This window comes from Callithrix jacchus, chromosome 8, assembly GCF_049354715.1.
Source record: "Callithrix jacchus isolate 240 chromosome 8, calJac240_pri, whole genome shotgun sequence".
NCBI classification, from domain to species: Eukaryota; Metazoa; Chordata; class Mammalia; order Primates; family Cebidae; genus Callithrix; species Callithrix jacchus.
In genome coordinates this window covers 115,501,117-115,523,221 of record NC_133509.1, presented here as the reverse complement: position 1 = coordinate 115,523,221, position 22,105 = coordinate 115,501,117, and the positions used below count along the sequence as shown (strand labels likewise).

At 36.4% G+C, this 22,105-nt stretch overlaps 1 protein-coding gene across 12 annotated transcripts in view; it reads left to right on the top strand.

Annotated features, from left to right (window-relative positions):
• CEP128 (centrosomal protein 128) overlaps nucleotides 1–22,105 on the top strand; it is a 449,218-nt gene that overhangs the window by 387,556 nt on the left and 39,557 nt on the right. For all 12 annotated transcript variants that reach the window (XR_013521735.1, XM_078336006.1, XM_035261203.3 and 9 more), the window contains one exon: nucleotides 2,360–2,383. Coding sequence is in view for 11 of the 12 variants with exons in the window: in XM_078336006.1 (XP_078192132.1) it covers nucleotides 2,360–2,383 (24 nt within the window). In the remaining variant the exon portion in view is untranslated. The remainder of the gene's footprint in view (nucleotides 1–2,359; nucleotides 2,384–22,105) is intronic.

Below are 22,105 nucleotides of genomic sequence, written 5' to 3'. Positions count from 1 at the left end.
CAAGACAGTTTAATTCTGTTCTGATATTATATGAAATCACCTATTTCAAGTCAGCTCTAGGTGTGCTTTTAAAATATGTTAATCTTAACTAATACCAATCCACAAACTCATGGTATAGGGAAAACTTAATGCCCAAATGGGGCTGCAAATATTTTCAGCCTTCCAAGATGGTTCCTATAAATATGATATGCCCAAAGGCTGTTTCTGTCTGTAGAAGGCATCTAATGAGGTTATGTTCAATCTGCAAAGGATATTAAAGTATTGCTGAATGGCTTTTGTCCCAGATGCAGTATGAATAAGATGGCTGGCAACAATAGATCAAAGTCCCCTTGAGGCATCATGCACATTTATTATGAAGCGCTCAAATGTGACAATATACAAGTCACCAACAAAATAGCAGTTATTTTATGAAAATTATGAGGGTAAGGGTGAGGCCCTCTTAAGTATGCCAACAAAATGCAATTAAACAGATTATATTGCTGGAAACAGTCTGCTTTGAGCTGATTTTGCATAATGTATTCCTTTAACTCATGCCCACATAGCTAAATGTTTACAGGGTGGAAATGTTCAACTGTTTCCCAGTCTGATTTTGGGAAGTTAGTTTGCAGAAGCCCTCAGAAATGAGCCCTCTGTTTCATGTGATACTGAGAGAATGCCAGTGGGGGCTGAGTTCATTCTGCCTATAAGTGTCATAGGTCTATGTGGTTCCCTGCAGGACCACAAGAGACCTGGGCTGAGTCATTCTCTGCACCATATTTCTCCATTTACTTCTGTATTAGTTAGGCTTCTCTTAGAGGGACAGGAGATATATATAAAGGGAGTTATTAAGTATTAACTTACATGATCACAAGGTCCCACAATAGGCTGTCTGCAAGCTGAGGAGCAAGGAGAGCCAGTCCAAGTCCCAGAACTGAAGAAGTTGGAGTCGTGTTTGAAGGCAGCGAGCATCCAGTATGGGAGAAAGATGTAGGCTGGGAGGCTAGGCCTGTCTCACCTTTCACATTTCTCTGCCTGCGTTATATTCACTGGCAGCTGATTAGATTGTGCCCACCAGATTAACAGTGGGTCTGCCTTCCTCAGCCCATTGACTCGAATGCTAATCTCCTTTGGTAACACCCCGTGGACACCCAGGATCAACACCCTGCATCCTTCAATTCAATGAAGTTGACACTCAGTACACTTCTTTAGATGATTGATTGATTTTATTTTTTAAAATCTGGATTCCACATATTTCCTCCAGTTCTTTGTTTTGTTTTTGTTTTGATATGTAGTCTTGCTCTGTTGCCCAGGCTGGAGTGCAATGGTACGATCTCAGCTCACGGCAAGCTCTGCCTTCTAGGTTCAAGCGATTCTCCCGTTTCAGCCTCCTGAGTAGCTGGGATTGTAGGTGCACACCACCACATCTAGCTAATTTTTGAATTTTTAGTAGAGAAGGGTTTCACCAGGTTGTCCAGGCTGGTCTCAAACTCCTGACCTCAGGTGATCTACCCGCCTGGGCCTCCCAAAGTGCTGGAATTACAGGCGTAAGCCACCTCGCCCTGCCTCCTCTAGTTCTTAAAATGAGAGAAAACAAAGACAGATGGCCTTGGTCCTCCTTAAAAAGTATGGTTTTTCCTTTTCTTAAATCTTCACACACTGCTTTCTCTCATATTCAGTCTTTATTTGGTAAAGACTTCCGGTTTATAAACGTCACCGACAGCTACGGAGTTAAGAATACATTTTCTTCATCATTTAGCTTTTGATGCCTTGTTATCAATTACCCCTTTAAAAGCCAGTCCTTCTGTAAACATTCTAAGATGCTGTAAACAATGAAGGCGTATCTGGGCTCAGGATGCATGTGCCATGTCTTTCTGATTTATTTTCCTGCCTTGTTTTCAATAGTGATTTACTCATTTATTTTAATCGATGAAGATACGTCTGAATTTTACCTTGGTGTGGAAACCACGTTTTTCACTGTATATGTGATTAACAGCTAGTATATGTGCTTACTTACTTGTCTGTGTCACTACTCTTGTCTAGTTGTGATTCATATAATCACATCTAACATTTTGTATTCTTATTGGTAAATTTACCATTGCAAATGTGGTAAGATCTATTCCTTTTAGTAACTTTTACTAGAATTGTAGCATTTACTGTTAAACCCAGTAGTCCTAAGACTAAATGAGATGAAAAGAGATACAGTAATTCTTGGACGACTGTTTTTCTGTTATAAAGATCATTCTGAGCAGTTCTCATTTTTTACATTTTTAAAATAAATTATTAATAATAGATGGTAAATAGAATACCTGTAAATTAAGTAAACTTGAAACAATGTTTAGCAGCTTTCATTTTATAATTATATATCTTGCTTTCTTTGCAGGACCGTGTAATTGCATTAGAAACGGTAAGTTGGGGCATTTTCTTTCTCCTTGTATCAGAATTACTGCTGTCTCCTGATGTGGATTTCAGAGCACACCAAAGGAAGCAGTTTTAGAAATCATTTTTAAAACTACATCTAAGATGTCAAAGGGAAAAAGGAGTTAAACTGTATCTAAAAGGTATGTGGATATAGATTTTAAAATAAATTAAATAAAAATGTGAGCGTATTTAAGTGGTCACATCTTTCAGGACTTCTGATGTCAAAATGTACTAATATATGAAAAACATAATTAGTTTAAATTAGTTTAAAAACTTTGTGTGTTTTTTATTGTGGTTTACAATCACTAAAAGGATGGATAAGAAACTGAGGTTAGGTTGCTATTTATCCTTTCAAGTCTAAGGTTTTAACCTTCATTTAACTTATTTTCACCAGTATCACAAAAAGAATAATAAAAGCATGCCAGCTTTTTCTGAATAATCTTACTTGTAGGAATGTACTATTAAGAAATAATGTTTCAAGTTCATAGATGTAAAGACTACATATATACAATATTTATTGAAAAATTATTTGAAATTTATTCAAAAATTATTTTTGGCCGGGTGTAGTTGCTCGGGCCTGTAATCCCAGCACTTCGGGAGGCCCAGGTAGGCAGATTCCCTGAGGTCAGGATTTTGAGACAAGTATGGTCAACATGGTGAAACCCCGTCTCTACTAAAAATACAAAACTATTAACTGTACTGGGTAGCTCATGCCTGTAGTCCCAGCTACTTGGGAGGCCGAGGCAGGAGAATTGTTTGAACCCCAGAGGCAGAGTGAGTGAGATTGCACCACTGCACTCCAGCCTGGTGACAGAGTAAAACTCTGTCTCAAAAAAAAAATGAAAAGAAAAATTATTTTAAAATTATTAAAAGGAAAACCAGGGCCAGGCATGATGGCTCATGCCTGTAATCCGAGCACTTTGGGAGGCTGAGACAGGTGAATCACTTGAGGTCAGGAGTTCGAGACTAGACACTGGCCAATGTGGTGAAACCCTGTCTCAACTAAAAATACAAAAATTAGCCAGGAATGGTGGCGTGTGCCTGTAATCCTAGCTACTCAGGAGGCTGAGGCAGGAGAATCGCTTGAACCTGGGAGGCAGAGGTTGCAGTGAGCGGAGATTGCTCCACTGTACTCCAGCCTAGGTGACAGTGCAAGACTCTGGCTCAAAAAAAAAGGGAAACCAATTTATTGTTTGTCAATAAAGTTATGGTTCCATAGAGTAAGGACTTTTCATCCAACATGCCACAGTGGTTATGCAAAAGCTTATAATATTAGATGGGAAAAAAATCAAGATATAAAATTGTGTGTACCTTAATGATGACATATAGGCATATAAAAAAAAGAACAAAATAGAGTAACGACAACACTGATAAGTAAGATAAGAACTACGGATTTTAATTTTATTCCTTTCTGTTTTTCAATTATTTGATGAAATACTATGCAGCCATAAAAAGTCGGGTTTTCAAAAAAGTAAATACTGCCATGCTAATATATGAAAAAGTGATGTAAGATATATAAAGTGTGATAAAAATATTAAAAGTACATATTTTACATTTCAGGAGACTAAGAAAATATATAAAATATTACAAATATCTTAGTAGCAGTGATTTTTTTCTTATATTTTTAGTAAGCAGGAAAATTCTTTAGATAATAAGGTTAATAAAAAATGAAGTGTTTGTATGAAGAGAGGAAAGATGCTTACCACATTTTAGTAATATACAAGCAAGTGATAACTGACAGTGTCCAGAACTATGGATGAATAGCTTCTTCCTGAGATTTAACTGGGCATTTAGAAAGTACACTAATCTCAGTTTCAGTATGACGCCATTGTTGGTGAATAAAATGTAAGTGTTCTTCCACATATATTTTACTTAGCCTTAGAAAGTGTCTTGCCAACAGAATTTGGCTTGTGAATTAAATGCTCTTTTTAAAAACAGAATTTTGAGTTTGAAGACCTGGATTTGAATTTCAAAATGCCATTTATACAGCCTTTAGCAAATGACTTCTTTCTTGATTTCTTCATCTGTGAAGAAGGTTATGTAAATTATTTTATCAGGTTATTTTAAGAATAAGAGAGAAAATACCTGTGAAAATAATTATTCCAAGCGAATGTTATTGTTACCATTATGTGATTGATTGTTACTTTTTATTTAATCATTTGAATTCTACCTATATACTATGCAAAACTGAAAATTTTATTAGCAACAGTGATTATTTGTATTTGTTAATTTTTTTTTTGTTTATCTAATCTCTTCACTAACAAAGAGATTAGATAAATAAAGATTCTATTCTATAGGAACAGAATCTTAAATGTCCTATCCTAAGGGTTCCCGTAAGAACAAAGGTAAAAATAAAAAGTCATCATGGGGAAAAATTAAATGGATTAAATGGACTAGGTTTTAAACAGCAGTAGTTTTTTGATAGTTTCAATTTGAAATGATTATAAATAAAACCATAAAAATTAAAATGCTCAGTAATAATGTTAATGATCAAATATTATGAAGTCCTTTGATTTCATATGACATTTTAAGGGACAGAATTTAATGTATTTGGCAGACTATTCAACTGATAAAATACTTTATAGTTTATAAGATCAAATATGCTGAAAGCCATCTCAAGAACATTTATTATTCTCTCTCAAGTCAGTACTTAAAACTTAGAAAAATGTTGGTGATCCATTTTTGGTTGAGTTGTTATTAAGAGTATAGAAGGTACTGTATGTAGGATATATATCACGGGGATATCAATCTCCAAATGTTTGAAATTTCACCATTCCATTAGGAGTATTTATAATAGATTGATTTTAGCGGTTCAGTAGTTATAATACCCAAAAAGAAGATTGCCTTTTCATCATAATAAGAAACTCAACTTAGCTTGCCACAGATTATCTAATGCATAGGTCACAATCACATATCCACTTTTCCCTCTCTTCCTCAACTTTTCCCTCTCTTTCTTTACTAGCAGGTAAGCTCCTTGGAGTAGAAACTGCATTTTATTTGCAAATGCATTGCCAGGGTCTGTCAAAAAAGTTTGATATATAGTAGACAATCAATAAACATTTGTAGAATGAAGGAATGGGTATCAAACTGAATATATCTCAACCTCACATAAGACAGTGCTTAGGAATAAACAGCATTAATCCAGTAGTTGCAAGAAATTCCCCAGAAGCACAGCAATGTATTCTTTATTTACTAGACTTCCTGGTTAGTACTGTATTCTATTTGGCATTTCACAGAAGCTCTAACCATCTTTAGTAAATATTAATATAAACTTTTTGGGATGGAACCACCTTCAGCCAGAATAGAACGGGTTGATTCCCTAAATATAGCTAAGTGATTACATGGTGAAAAAAAAAAACACCTTGATTGAGAGCCCTGTCTCATGGGCCATGGATGGGACTCAGCTGTGGGCTCAATATGAGGCATTGTGTTGACACCAAGCAAGAGAACAGGAAAATAAATTGTGATCAGTGCCTTCAAGGAATTGGTACTCTAATCAAGGAAGGAAGACACATTCATTTAAATGAATTAATGATGAAAGGTAAAAAGATCTTTAAAATGCAGCACATGAATGAAAAAGATGATGCATTTTGCAGAAGCTATTTTGAAGAAAAGATGATTGTAAAGAAAATTGAGGCATCATTGTGATCTGAGTTCACTGTGAAAACCATGGATTTTGCAGTTTGAGGACATGATAAGGAGCTTAAATTTATTTCGGAAATAGGAAGAATCAGTAGAGTCAGGTCAAAAGAGCCAGAGAAGTCTTCTCATGTTGGAGATGTAATCAAAGTCTAAAGGCAGTAATGAACAAAAAAGTTTGTTAAAAGGATTTTTTAAGGTAAAATCATGACTCCCATACACATATCAAATGAACCCATGACAAATGTGTTTATTTAACTCATTAATTAATGAGGGAATGAACAAGAAGTTACAAATGATTTAAAGGAGCATTTAAAGAAGCTCTCATATATAGGCACTACAGAGCACTGAAATGTATTTTAAATAAAGGCAAAATTGGCTTCTACAATGGGGAAGGAAAATCAATAAAACCCTACCAGATAAAATTTATTATCTGTGAACAAAAATCATTTACATTGCAATCAGTTATCTGCAACTCATAAAGTTATAAATAACTCAAAGACAACAAGAGGTCAGAGATCTCACAGAAGCAGAAAACCCAGAAGGATGTGCTAGGCAAAAACTAGTTCTTCACTGAAGATACCTAGTCAGTTTTTGTTCCATTTCAAAGCCTTTTCACATTTTTTCCCCCCGCAGGTTCATAGGAGATAATGTATAGAGCCATAGATAACAATTTGAGAGAGTAATAGGAGACATTCTGGAGTTCTGAAATATAAACCAAGCAGTTTAGATTTTGATTTTTTTATATCAGGGTTTTGTACTTTTTACATCAGGGATCTTTTATCGCAGGATCTAAATAGGTTCTTCCCAAATGCCAGTTCGTACTGGTCAGTAGTTGCTATTGAAAGATTGTGTTGGGAAGGATTTTTTTCTGGTTGCTCTTTCAGAAAGAGTGCTGTGATCACCTTACATTTCTGCCATATTCATTACAAGGTTAGGAGGTAGAAAGTGGGAGCACAGGTATTAAGCCAAAAGGGTGCCATCAATGGTTTTCAATTAGGGATCATGGTGTGATGCATGTGGCCTATAAATGTAGTGACAGTGCAGGATGATCTGGAGTAGGGATAGACTGCAAAGAGGAAGACGGAAAGTGCACATGGGAGGTAATCCAACGTTAGAAATGTGTTTGGAAAATTAGGAGTAGGGGCAGTTTGGTGCAAGAAGGAAGACTCAAAGTGCGTGCCCTTGTTTAGAGAAGGGAACTAGCAAACTTAATAAGTGGGAGGTCATGGGACTAAAGCAAATATAGATACTACAGTCAGGGTCCTTTCGGGAAGTGAAAGGGATTATAAGGCAATTTACCTTGGTGATATAAATTCAGTTTTTCATATCACCCTTTAAATCTGTCTTTATTTTCATTTCCATTAACACCATGATAATTTAGATTCTCATACATTTGTAATAGTGAAAATTGGTGAAACCCCCAAAATAATAGTGGGTTAAGTAACATAAAAATTAATTTATCTCATGTGTTAATCCAAACATAAGCTATCAATGGCACGTAATGTCCCCATGGTGTTAGAACCCTATGTTCCTTCTGTCTTTTTGCTCCTCTACTCAATATGTTGTTGCTTGGTCCTCATGTCCAATGCCTATGCCACCTCTGGCCCTTGTATTTGCATACTAAATAGAAAAAATGAAAGAAAAGGAGGGCATGTAACTCCCCTATAGTGGTAACTGGAAGTAGTGGAAGCTGGAAGTTGCACGTGCCATTTCCGTTTATATCCATGGACCAGAGCTTCTAAGATTAAAAAATACAATCATATAGACCATAGGCTTTTAGAAATTTCAAAGCAACTTGTAAACAATTCACAGGTCAAAAAAATAAAGTGTAAATTTAAAAATATATAGAACTGAATGATTAAAATATTAATGTGTTAAAATGTATGGGATATAGCAGTAGTATTATCGATGATGAAGTTTAAAGGCTTAAGTGCTACGTTAAAAAAGAAGCAATCAAAATCAATGAGCTTATCATCCAACATAAGAAATTAAGGCTCAGTATAGTGGCTGACGCCTTTAATCCAGCACTTTGGGAGGTCTAGGTGGGTGGATCACGAGGTCAAGAGATCGAGACCATCCTGGCCAATATGGTGAAACCCCGTCTCTACTAAAAAATACAAAAATTGGCTGGGTGTGGTGGTGCACACCTGTAGTCCCAGCTACTCAGGAGGCTGAGGCAGAAGAATTGCTTGAACCCTGGAAGCGGAGACTGCAGTGAGCTGGGATCATGCCATCGCACTACATGCTGGTGACAAAGCAAGACTCTGTTCCCCACCAAAAAAAAAAAAAAGGAAATTAAAAGAATAAAACCTAAAAAAAAAACAAAAGAAGGGAAAAATAAAGAAAAGACTGAAAATTAATGAAGTAGAAAAAACATGCATTAGACAGGGCTAACAAAGTAAAGCTGCTTGTTTGACCAACCAATCATAATAAAAAAGATCATTGTCCATTATGAATGGTAAAATGGATATAACTACAGGTCTTAGAGAATTTAATCACATAGCACAGTATTGTGAATAATTGTCTAATTACAAATTAGAAGAAGTAAACTCCTAGAAAAATATGATTTTCTAAAACTAAGAAGAAATAGTGTGGCTAAATTTTTTAAAAATAATTTTAGTCAACTATTTTTAATCAATTAAAATTTAATCAAAAAAGGGCCACCAAGCCCAAAGAATTTTTTACGTAAGTTCTACCAAATGTTCCAGGAGCAGATAATTTCAGTTATACAAAACTCTTCCAGAGACCAGAAAAAAAGGAAACGTGCACAATTTATATCCTGAGTCGGCATGGCATCTGTGCTAAAACCAAGCATAGGAAGTGTAAGTAGGGGAAACTAGAGCCTTAGTCATTAACATGGATTCAGAAATACATACAAAAGATTCACAAAATAAATTTAGGAATGTTTAAAAAGGATAATTCATCATGAACAAGTTGAGTTTATCCAGCAGTTCAGTTGAGTTAAGCAAGTTGGTTTAACATTAGAAAATTAATCAATGTGAAATATATCATAGTGAAAGATTAAGGAGAAATAAAATTTGAAAAGGCCATCCCAATAAATGAATAAGAAGCACTGATTCCACCACCGTCATCATAATCATCATAAACCTTCTAGTAAACTAAGAATAGAGGGAAACTTTCTTAATCTGATAAAGGTCATGTGGAAAACAGTCTATGGCTAAATCACCTTGCCACTGAAATGCTGATGTCCTCCTCTCTGAGAAGGAACACAGGATGTGCTGTTCCCCAACTTCTGCTAGACCCTGTGCAGATGGTCCTAGCCAGTGCAGTAAAACTGATATTTGCAAATACTGTTCTTGTTTATATAAAATGCCCAAGGAATTCATAGTTGAATTACGAAAAAAATGCAGTTTAACAACTTCTTTGATTTTTAAAAAGTATATTTTTCTCCTAAGTCCAAGCAACAATTACTGAGAAAATATAACTAAAAGTATACCAATACAAAAGTAACAAAAAATTTAAATTACGTAAGAGAAAAAAACTAAAAATAAAAAAATTACAAGTGCTTTATAGAGAAGACACTCTAGCCAAGAAATTTCTGAAGAAGAACAAGGTGTAAGGGTAGTTTTCTCAAACATATAGCAAAGCCTATTAAAGCTATGGAAATTAAGATAGTGTGGTCTTGGCAAAGGAATATATAAGTTGGTCATTGTAATCAAATAGAGAACCCAGAAACAGAAATAGGGATGTATGGAAACTTGATATCTGACACAATTGGCATCACATTTCAGCTGAGTAAGGATGGACTTTTCCATAGATGGTATTAAAAATATTAAACCAAACATTTATCTCATATCAGATGCAAAAATGTGTTGCTCTCACTCATAAGTGGGGGTTGAACAATGAGAACACATGGATGCAGAGAGGGGAACATCACACACCGGGGCCTGTTGGGGGTATGTGATGTTCCCCTCCCTGAGTTCATGTGTTCTCATTGGGGGTAAGGGAAGGAGAGCATTAGGACAAATACCTAATGCATGCAGATCTTAAAACCTAGATGATGGATTGATGGGTACAGCAAACCAATGTAACAAGCCTACACATTCTGCACTTGCATCCCAGAACTTAAATTAAAAAAAAAAGAAAAGAAAACCTATATATGAATGGCAAACCATAAGATTTTTAGAACAAAAAAAAATAGTCAAATATTTTCATAACCCTGGAACTGAAGATTTCTGAAAAAAAAAGAAGGCAACAAAACACCTTTATTGAAAAAGAAACGTGTGAAGACATTTTTCATTAGCAGTCAGGGAGACACTAATTAAAATCACAGGACTGTCATTTTCTTTAAATTGTATGTATATATTTTACTTATGATTTCATATCAATGACATATTTCAACAACAAAAAAATAAGGAAATTGAAACATGTTAGTAGAACTTTTTAAAAAGGTTTTTACTGCAAAATGATTAATGCTGACCCCAACAGTAATGATGAAAGAAAGCTGGTAAGTTACAGCATGTTCTAACTGGGGTAGCATGTCCCTCGGAGTATGCAAAGATCTTCCAAGAGGTAGTCAGGTACAGTTTTCAAATAATTGGTTTTTAATTTTTTTTTTTTTTTTTTTTTTGAGATGGGTTCTTGCTCTGTCCCTCAGGCTGGGGGTACGTGGCGTGATCTCAGCTCACTGCAACCTCCGTCTCTTGCATTCAAGCAATTCTCCTGCCTCAGCTTCCCAAGTAGCTGAGATTACAGGCGCCCACCACCACGCCCAGCTAATTGAGAAGTGTTTTTTTGTTTGTTTTTTTTGTTTGTTTTTTGAGACGGAGTTTCGCTCGTTACCCAGGCTGGAGTGCAATGGCGCGATCTCGGCTCACCGCAACCTCCGCCTCCTGGGTTCAGGAATTCTCCTGCCTCAGCCTCCCGAGTAGCTGGGATTACAGGCACGCGCCACCGTGCCCAGCTAATTTTTTGTATTTTTAGTAGAGACGGGGTTTCACCATGTTGACCAGGATGGTCTCGATCTCTTGATCTGGTGATCCACCCGCCTCAGTCTCCCAAAGTGCTGGGATTACAGGCTTGAGTCACCGCGCCCTACAAGAAGTGGTTTTTATAGCCTCAGTTTCTAGATACACTTTCTCCTAAAATGACTGTGGTTTGAGAGGCCATCTTACCTTTCATAATTGATTTTATCCCACTTTATTTAAAACATACACACACACACACACACACACACACACACACACACAAAATACAGGACTACTTCTCACCGGTCCTGAGTTCCATGATGGCGAAGTCCCCCAGGCACTTTAAGGTGCCAAGCAAAGGGGTAATTTAAGATTTTTGTGACTGCTGGCCTTCTTTAATCAAGGCCCTGAGGTAAGACTTCCTGTCTTTCTTAGTTGCACACATATTTTGTTAACAAAGAGATGTACTTCATGTGTGGGGTACTGGGATTGACGTGTTCTGAATTAGACATATGCTGTTGATTGGGGAGGGAGGTGAAGACATTTTTTTTTAATAACCTCACCTCTTCCACTACTCTACTATCAACAAAGAGTATATAGCTCCAGAAATCAAAGCTTAGAGAGTGTAGATAAGAAATCATTAAAGGCAGCAGTCTTATTTCATCCAGGTGACAACCTCTAGCAGAGCTCCAGGCCTTACCTATTTATCTGTTTTGGAATTATGATTCAAAAGTGAGACAGTTTTCACAGACACACATTAACACCATTCCATTGAATTGAGAATTGAAGTCAGATTATTTTGTACCATAAAGCAAGCCTGATTTGCCTGATTGGTTTGAGAGTGAGGACTGGCTTTGCCAATCTATAGGTCTGAGGCTTTATGGAAACATATTTAATGCAAGATAAAATAAATATATCAAAAATATCACACTAATAGAATGTATTAAAGTTAACAAGATTTTTATTTATTTCAACCCTTTCTGTATATGTTGAGTTACACATAATGAAAGAAAAACAGTTAAGTGATAAATCTTGACCAATAAAACCTTTTTGATATACCTTCCAGAAATAGGAAGTAAATGGTTTAAATAACTACATTATAATATTTTGGTAAGTCAGGTGGTTTCTGATTCTTTGCTTGCAGCAAAGTCAAAAGATAACTTTGTAGCGCTGATAGATTATTAAAATTAATTGGCTGTGTGGGATGGCTCATGCCTGCAATCCTAGTAAGTTGGGAAGCTGAGGTAGGCGAATCACCTGAGGCTGGGAGTTCAAGACCAGCCTGACCAACATTGAGAAACCCTTTCTCTGCTAAAAACACAAAATTAGCGGGGTGTGGTGGTGCATGCCTGTAATCCCAGCTACTCAGGAGGCTGAGGCAGGAGAATCACTTGAACCTGGGAGACGTAGGTTGCAATGAGCTGAGATCACGACATTGCACTCCAGCCTGGGAAACAAGAGCAAAACTCTGTCTCAAAAAAATAATTAATTTCAGTGACAGATCACTATATAATATTTACTATTAGAGTAGAAAAACATTGAAGAATTGAGTAACATTGTTTAAAAAAACTACTTTCATTCTCATGTACTTTATGTATGAACAAGATTTGTGATTAAATCTATAGAAGTAATGGAAATAGAAATGAAATGAAACCCTGTTCTTTTCAAACAGAAATTAGCATTTAGCTATGGTTATGTGAACTAATTCAGTCAGGGAGAAGAGGAATCTATATTAAGCGATACATACCTTTTGGAAGCTTTGGGTTTTGTTTTTTTTTGTACATTTCACATTTAATAATTTTTCTTATAATTTGTAATATACCTAGTATTAATTATAATGATAATTCAGTCTATGAAAATTTATAACATAGAGCTTTATGGTCACAGGGAATTTTAAAAACCATTATTTTCTTGATATTTATATATATATATACATTGTTACAGGGAAGGACGAAGTATGGCAGAGTAACTGATGAAAACACTTATGAGCGTAAATACATGTTATGTTAGGATAAACTAAAGGGGAAAAAAGAACAAGAAAAAATCTGTCTTTTAATGAGGGTCGTATTTATAAGTAGATAAAATATTTAAAGTTTACTGGATAAATATATGTTATTTATATAAATGAATTTCATGTGAAAATGTTATTCTTTACAATATTGCTAGAAAATGTCATCCTTTGCAACTACTTAAACTTATGATTAAAAACATTTAGAAAACTTAAAAACGTGTGTGAGAGAGATACATAGCTTTAAAACTTAATTTTGAAAGCCATTGACTTAGAGCAAATGTGTAATTAGTAGTTGCAATTAGTCGCATTTAATCAGCTTTCCAAATAATTAAATCTTATCTCTCTTATTTTCAAAATATACTTACAGAGCTAACATAACTTAAAATGGGGTGAATCCTAATCTAAATCTGTATAGAGAAAAATATATACTTATATGTCTATATTGAGAAATATTACAAAACACTGGAAAACTCTTAGAAATATGATTTAGAACACTGTAAAGTCTTAAGCCTATCTCTGAAAGATTCACTGAACTATGCACACTAGTTGAACTTCCTGGATTATGAGGATATGCCCATGTGTCTCTGTGGAAATTACAGACTAAGTAATGTCATATACACTTACTACACCTGTCTGTGTTGGAGTAGACAATGACTGTTGGGGTTTTTATTTATAATTTTCTTTCTATTTTACCCTGGATCCAGAACTAATTGTGCTTCTTCATCCTACTGCATGTGCAAATTGCTCTACAGGCACAGAAGTTGAAGAAGAGCCATCACTCTTTGTTTGGACACTAAATTGTGCTCTAGGGCACTTGGGAATATATAGACCCAAATGAGTTAGCATACTTACTAAAGTGCCACTGTTAAGCTGAGGAAACAGCTGACTTGATAATGTGGATCTGGCCAAGTTACTGTTAATTATTAGCAATGCCTCTCCTAAGTATTTGTCAGAATCTTGAAGCTAAGGAAAACTTGCCTTTATCTCTTTACAAAGCCAGAACTTGCTGTTTTAAAACCAAAGATCAAGCTAGGTTCATTTTTGGTTTTGCCAAGTCTATGAGCCTCTCATTGAAGTTGCCTGAAAGGTTCAGTCCAATTGGCTTTACACCAAATAAAACGCAGTGTGCTCTGTTACAGTTTTGACCCAGAATCAGGTGAATCCCAGCAGTTTTGGCTGAGCTGCATTGTAAAATTTTGGATTTGTTCAGACTTGACACTTCCTGGGAACCCATTCAAACTGAAACCGGAAAAAGGTTTTGCACAAACCCTGTCCTAGCCCGTTCTGCCAAGTTTCCCACTGCTCTAATGTTGGTCTACCTTCTGTATATTCGCATCGAGGGCAAACGGAAATATCCTCATGAATCTCTCATGAGGGATCTTGAGTGAAACAATCTAGACATTCTCCTTTCTCCACCTTGTCCCAAAATACACAGCCTGGATTCTATGTTAGTATTAAAATATGTACCTTTTCCAATAATGGGGATATCTTCAAAGGGTTAAGCTTCTGAAACATGACTGTTTATGGTCAAATGTAGAAAATACTACTAAAACAAGTGGGCTGTTTATGCAGAGTTACAACTTTGTGACAAAAAGTGATGGCCAACTTAAAAAAAAATGTGAGGCTTCTTTCAGTCTACAAAAATTGTTTTCTACAGCCCTGTCAAATTTTTCATAAACCTGGTAACATAAGAAAGGTATTACTGAGAAATTGCGTAATGAATGCAATTTCACCAGCAGATGAATTTAGTATTAGTGAATTGCTCAGTGTTTGGAGGTCAGACTGACAGTGTCATATTTGATGCCGATGAGTAGTCATACTGACTTTCTGACTTCCTTGGTGGATAATGTGTTCTAAACAATATTAAGAACAACGCATTCCCTGGGTAAAAGCTCTCGCTTTGTATTGTGAGGATAATATGAATGTATATTTTAAAAAATGGCAGTATCTTTCTGTAAAATATAACATAAGAAATGCCTTCCGCTCTCTTCAAGGGAGCCTATCTGGGTGAAATCTCAGAGTAATGATAGTATATTTGATATTTTTTAAGATCCTAACTTAACTATAAAATAAGGTATTTGTATTACACTCACAATATATAGTAGGTAGAAATAGTATGTTTTATGCACATTTTAAATAGTCTTTAATGAAAAACTGATACAAATAATTTTCATTTTGTGCATCTAATTTGAATAAATTACCTTCGATCTTTAGCTGAAAATTATTATATGACTAGTTTTAAATGATGGAAAGTGATATGAGAAAAAATAGTATCTGATTAATAGAAAATCTAGATTCTGGTCATGTTCCACCATAGCTAGGCACATGACCCTGGCCAAATTATTTAACCTCTCTGCATGTCAATTATGTTTTTGTTTTTGTTGTTGTTATGATTGGGCTGGACTAGATCATCTTTAAAAGTTCTTCTCCAGGGGGCCAGGTGTGATGGCTCACACCTGTAATCCCAGCATTTTGGGAGGCCAAAGAGGGCCGATTGCCTGAGCTCAGGAGTTCAGGACCTGCCTAGGCAACCCGGTGAAACCCCGTCTCTACTAAAAATACAAAAACTTAGCCAGGCGTGGTGACAGGCACCGGTAATTCCAGCTACTTGGGAGGTGGAAGCAGGAGAATTGCTTGAACCCGGGAGGTGGAGGTTGCAGTGAGCCGAGATCGAGACTGGGTGACAGAGCAAGACTGTCTCAAAAAAAAAAATAAAAAATTTCCTCTTCCTAGCAGGCTTTAGTCTAATGTGGGAGAAATTAAAAAATCTGGGGTCTTCAGAAAATTTCCATGTTGCCAATAGTTACTATCAAACAGCTTACCCTAGTTTAATCATATTATATTATGTATCAGATACTTGTTAAGTCCCTACCCTGTCCTGACACTGTCGTAAAGCATACTGCAGACAAAGTGCCTGCTGTGCTGGTTCTCACATTTTAGATTAATGTTAGAACTCGATCCTAGAGATCCTTGTCAAAACCCCTCACCCTATTCAAGAGACGTGTACAGGCCAAAGGAGTTTATGAATTTCTAAGTGTGACGAAACTAGGGCTAAAATTTAAATGTCTGATTAGCAACACAGCATTCTTTCTATTCCACATTCTCCACTTGTGACTGGTGGGAGTAACGAAGATATGAGTAAGGAATGCTTTGCAGGTATCTAGTAAATGATACAAAGTGAAGAGGAAGAAACTTTGCCATCAAATCCCATATTTACCTTGAGCAGGGTAAGAAGTAGACTCCGAAATAGGGTCCATACTTAAAATCGTCGTAATATGCCCTAAGCTCATTGGTAAATGGAGTTTCATAAAATGACTTTGATCTAGTTTTCTTCCTTTTGAGTGATGAAGAGTTGGCCTGCCCCTAGATTGCATTACTAGTTCTGTCTTGAGCTTTGTCAGAGATTAAACACCTCAGTTGACCTTTTTTTATGCATCTGCATAACAGCTGTGATACCACTTACAGAAGATTTTATCAAGTTTGTTTAGAGTGTTTATTAAACTTTGATCTCAGATGAAAGGCGGAAGAGAATATAAACTGTCCTATTAGTACTATTAGTATAAATACCCAAAGTGGTCTCTTGTTAATTATTTGACACTAGTATATGATTTCATCCTATCGCATGCCCCAGTTACATTATATTTTGAACATCAAACAGTAAAAGGCCGAACTGTCACAACAGGCCGTCCCTCGTTATTCTCTTCAGGCTCACTTGTTAATTATTTTGCGTAGCTGGTCTTCCATGAATGATGTTCTGGAGTGTTTGCAATGTTTTTCTCTCCTAGCGTCTCAGTGCTACGTATGCTTTCTATCCACAGCAGAGGCCTTGACATGGTTGGCTGATGGCTATCAGGCAGAAAGCCACTGAAACATAGACTCGCTGAGTTTAAATATTTGGATTCTTTGATTTTCATTTTATCTATTTCATTTCTAACTGAAACCTCATTTTTCTGGGAAATACTTCAAAGCTTCTAATTCTACATTAGTTTTTCCTTGAAGAAGAGTATGTTTGTTCCAGAAGTGTAGGAATTAAGTGACAGGGTAAGGCAAAAGTCTCCAACTCTGGTGGATGGGAGTTAGAAGACCTGGTTGTGAATTCTTGCTTTTTCACATGGGCGATTCACTTAACCTCTCTAAGCCTGTTTTCTGTTATCTAGGAGATGGGCCTAATCCTTGTCCTGCTTGTGTCACAGGTTTGCTCAGAAGGTCAAATGAAATAATGGATGGGAAAGTCCTTTTCTAAATTTTAAAAATAATCCTCCCTGGGTCTGGTGCAGTGGCTCACACCTGTAATCCCAGCACTTTGGGAGGCCAAGGCAGGCAGATCACAAGGTCAGGAGTTAGAGACCAGCCTGGCCAACGTGGTGAAACCCCATCTCTACTAAAGATACAAAAAATTTTCCGGGCATGGTGACATGTGCCTGTAACCCCAGCTACTTGGCAGGCTGAGGCAGGAAAATCACTTGAAAGGTGGAGGTTGCATTGCGCCAAGATTGCACCATTGCATTCTAGCCTGGTGACAGACAAAACTCCATCTCAAAAAAAAATAATAAATAATAATAATTTTTAAAATCCTCCCGATGTAGTCATTACCTTTACCAGCCCCAAGAGCGGACTATGGACTGGAAAGGTTTGGCTCATTAATCAGGAGATTTGCATTCTGTCCTAGTATTGCCACCCTGGTTATATTAATTTTACCTCCAAAATTCAGTTCAGCTATTAATATGTAGGCTCCAGAAAATTTAGATTTAGAGTTCTTATTTAATAACCCTAGTGATTTTAGTTCAACACGCCCTCACCCCCAGATTCAGTTGACCTTGGGGATAGGACCTAGTATTTTTTAAAGCTTGCCAGATGATTGTAATGTATAGCCATGGTTGAGAATCACTGATTTATGCCATCTTCAACATGTCCTTCAAGTATGTGCCTTTAGTGTGTCCCCTAAAACCTGGTGTTACTCTGCTTTCATGTCTACTGGATTTTGTCCTCCTCATTTTCACAGACTTAATTTCATGTCTTTTCTACTGATAGCGTATGTCTTTTCTCCCATTACTTTTTCTTTTTAATCTACTAAAACAACAATTGTGAGATTCTTTCTCACGCTTTATTTTCTGCAACCATCCAAGACTCCAGGGAGCTTCATTTTAGCCTTTCATTAACATTAAAATCTATCAGGCCTAACTTCAAGTACCAGTTTTCCCAGTCATGAATTCGCCAAGTGACCACATCTCTTATTTTAACAAATTACAGCAAATTGACTGATGTACAAAATTGTTTCTTTGGAGACTATATAAACAGTTAAAAACAAATTAGTGGTTTTTGTTTATTTGTTATGGCAAATCAGTGTAATAGCTGATATACTGATTAAGATGATGTCAACTGCCTTTCTCATCTTCCGTTTCTAATTTTTCCTTTTGTGTTAATCCTTTGTTGCATCACACTCACTGCCTTTCATTCATTTCTCCATCCAACATGTGATAACCAACTACTCCATGCAATGGACTGAATAGGAAGCATGGTTCCTTCTTATAGGCACTGCACTGAAGGGTGGCATAGGACAAGTACTTCTTGAAGTCCTATCAGACGCCACAGAAGTGTTTTGGGTAGGCTCACAGGGAGGAGAAACTTGAGAATAAGAGGATGAAGAGGATTCTGAGAATGATGGTAAAAGGTTGAGAGTTTTTCAAGGGGAGTTTACTTTTCAGTCTACCATCAGGGTCAATTGAACCCAGTCTTGGTTTTAAAACATTTTTAAGTATTGATTTTTTTAAAAACTTTTATCCTTTTAAAAAAGATCTTCTATGATGGCACAAATAAAGATTTTCCTTATTTTTAAAATAGAATAAGTCTTATTCTGTCTTGCAGATACATAATAGATCTTGGTGATATCATATTCTTGAGGTATTTTGCTATTTTATCATTCTGAAAATTATTTTATCATTATTCATCAATTATTTCTAACTGTGCTGGAAAGAACTAAAATAATATGAACATAGAGAAATGATGGAATCACATAGAAGGATGTTGGAATCAATGAACTAAATAATCACTATAACATAATATATAAATATAGTATATATATTATATATAGTATATAGTATATATATACTATATATATTATGTTATAGTGATTAGTTCATTGATCCCAACATCCTTCTATGTGATTCCTTTATATATATATATTGTATTGCCCAAAGTATAATCATGACAATTTTGCCCAACTTGCAAGCTAGCAAGTTAGGTAGACCCTTTGGGAGATTATTAGGTTTAGATGAGGTCATGAGGATAGAACCTGCATGATGGAATTAGTGCCAGTGTAAGAAGAGAAAGATACTAGAGAGATGTTCTCTCTCCTGGCTTTGTGAGGTCATCTCAAAAAGGTGGCTGTCTATATAAGCCAGAAAGCAGGTCCTCACCAGGCAAGGACCTGGAACCTTGATCTTGGACTTCCCAGCCTCCAGACCTGTGAGAACTAAATGTTTGTTGTTTAAGCCACCCAGTCTGTGGTATTTTTATTACTTATTTTACTACTTAGCTGCCAAACTAAGACAGTCCCTATGTTTAAGAGTTTTCAATTTAATGGGGAAAAAATGAAAAATTATAATAAAATGTACATGTTTATCTCTATTGGCCTATTTCATTCAGAAACCCAAGAATGTTCTTGAGCTAAATCTGGTCAGCTTTAGCAGAATGAAGTCTGGTATAGTGATGTTATAGATTTGATTTGCACATAGTAGGTGCTCGTAAATGCTTGTTGAATACAGGAAAGACTGGATGCCGTACCTAGTATCTCTGTAATAAGCTTTTGTGAAATCCTGCCTAATTTCCAGAGTTGCATGTTTTCTAGAGTTTTCATAGCACACTTGAAATGTCCAAAGTTGTGTGGTTTTGGCTACTTTTAGTTTTTAATGTGTCTAGTAAAGGCTTCAGGACTTACTCGTTTTAGTTGACTATGTAAAATGAAGCAGGGGAAGGGGCCTGATATCAAAACTTCTAATTGTTTTGGCAAGACCAGCTCTTTTTCATACTGACCACCAGCCACAAAGCTTCATTGTTGTCCAGTTAAATGAATACATGGCTTTCATTTCGGAGGGGAGGGGAAAGACTTTCTAGTTATTGGAGTTTCAGGAAAACAATTGATTGTGGGAAATGTTAGATGAGTTTGCTCACCAAATAACATTGTCAGCTGTATGTGTCCACTGGTTTTCATGATCCAGTTTTCTCAGCCAGTGGTTAAAAATTCAGCACCTGTCCAACTTCAAAAACATATACTTGTGCCCACATGTACTCCATACATACCCTTTTATACTTTTTGTTCAGCTGTTTAGGACATAGCCTAATAGAGCGTCTCAAACATACTTAGAGTTAACCTTTAACTTTAGCTGTTGAGATGAATTGTCTGCCAAAATGTAGTGCTCTAACTTCAGATTATTGGTACTTTTAACTAAGTGTGGTGTGGCAATGAGGATTCATTGAGGTAGTGCAGCTGGATTTTTGAAGGTTTTAAAATATACCTGCTAGTCTGCTTCTGTCTGCTTTGGCAGCGGTTGTCAGGGAAACACTTTGGTACGAGATTCAGAAGAACATTTCTAAGGTTTCAAAAAAGGATTAATTATGAAAGCAAACTTTAAAAATATAGGCATAGTTGATCTCGCCTAATTTTGAATTAAATCTCAATGCCACAATGATAAAAATAAAATACCTTGCCGGATTTCTATTTAGATCTGATCTGCCTGTCTCAAGAAACTCATCCATATAGGGGGATTAGCTGTTCACATGGTCTTTCAACATCCAAGCACTGTGTAGTGGAGCAATGGAAAATGATTAATTTGTTTTGTCCTTCTCTTTGAGAACACAGGACATCTCTAAAAAAGAAAATAGCCTTTTATTTTGAGAACAGAGAAGATTAATTTTGTTTACCTCACCAAAGTACTTTTAAGTAAATCAACCTGGCCCCCACCTCAGCCAGAACAATTTTCATTCCTAATCAGAGCTCTTTATCAGGGCCTTCTGCTCCAGGTTAAATATGGAAGAGACAAATGTGATTACCTACTTAGGGTGCCTTGAGGACTTGGGGCCAGGGCTTTGCAGGATTCAGGGAAATAATTAGCATTTCTCAGTATCTGCCCTGTGTTGAGTGTCCCATCATTGTCTAGCAGGGCTAAGCGCCTGTCAACTCATCCATGGGAAGCAGGTTGCTCTTCAGAGCACTCACCTCCTATGCCACCTCACCGTGGTCAGAGCAGCCACAGCAGACTTGGTTCTCATCTTCCTCTCTTTAACTCGTCTATACTGCTTAGCTGAACTTTACTGTCCTCTCGTTCTTCTTTCAGTCCTGTTTTTTGTTTTTATTATTTCTTTAATTTTGAGTCTGTTGAGAAATATTCTGTCCCTCAAAGATAGTCGATTTTAAAATTCCACATTTAAAATATAAGCTTGCAGTATTTCTTCTTGCCACCATATTTGTAAGTTCTAAATGTATCTTTATTTATGTTTATGATGAGAAGGTTTTATTTAATAAAACTGAAATTTATTCGTGTGTGATACCAAGTACTCAGCACTGGAAATATAGGTAAAAATATCATCCTGCCGGGCATGGCGGCTCACACCTGTAATCCCAGCACTTTGGGATCACCTGAGGTCGGGAGTTTGAGACTAGCCTGACCAACATGGAGAAACCCTGTCTCTACTAAAAATATAAAAATTAACCTGGCGTGGTGGTGCATGCCTATAATCTCAGCTACTCGGGAGGCTGAGACAGGAGAATCACTTGAACCAGGGAGGCGGAGGTTGCAGTGAGCCAAGATGGTGCCATTGCACTCCAGCCTGGGCAATGAGAGTAAAACTCCATCTCAAAAAATTGAAAAAAAAAATTATCCTGCCTTTAAGGAATATGCAGTCTACTGAAGGAGACAAGTAAATACACATTATAAAATGATTACACACACGATGGAAGATACATATGCTCATAGGAAATACTAAGGATGGGCACCTGACCCAGAGTTTAGAGGAAAGGCTCACAGAATAACAACTAGTATTATCATTGTAGTAATAGCTAGCATTTATTGAGTGTTTCCCACATGCCAAGGCCTGCTCAAAGCACTTTACATGTGGTAATGTATTTGAT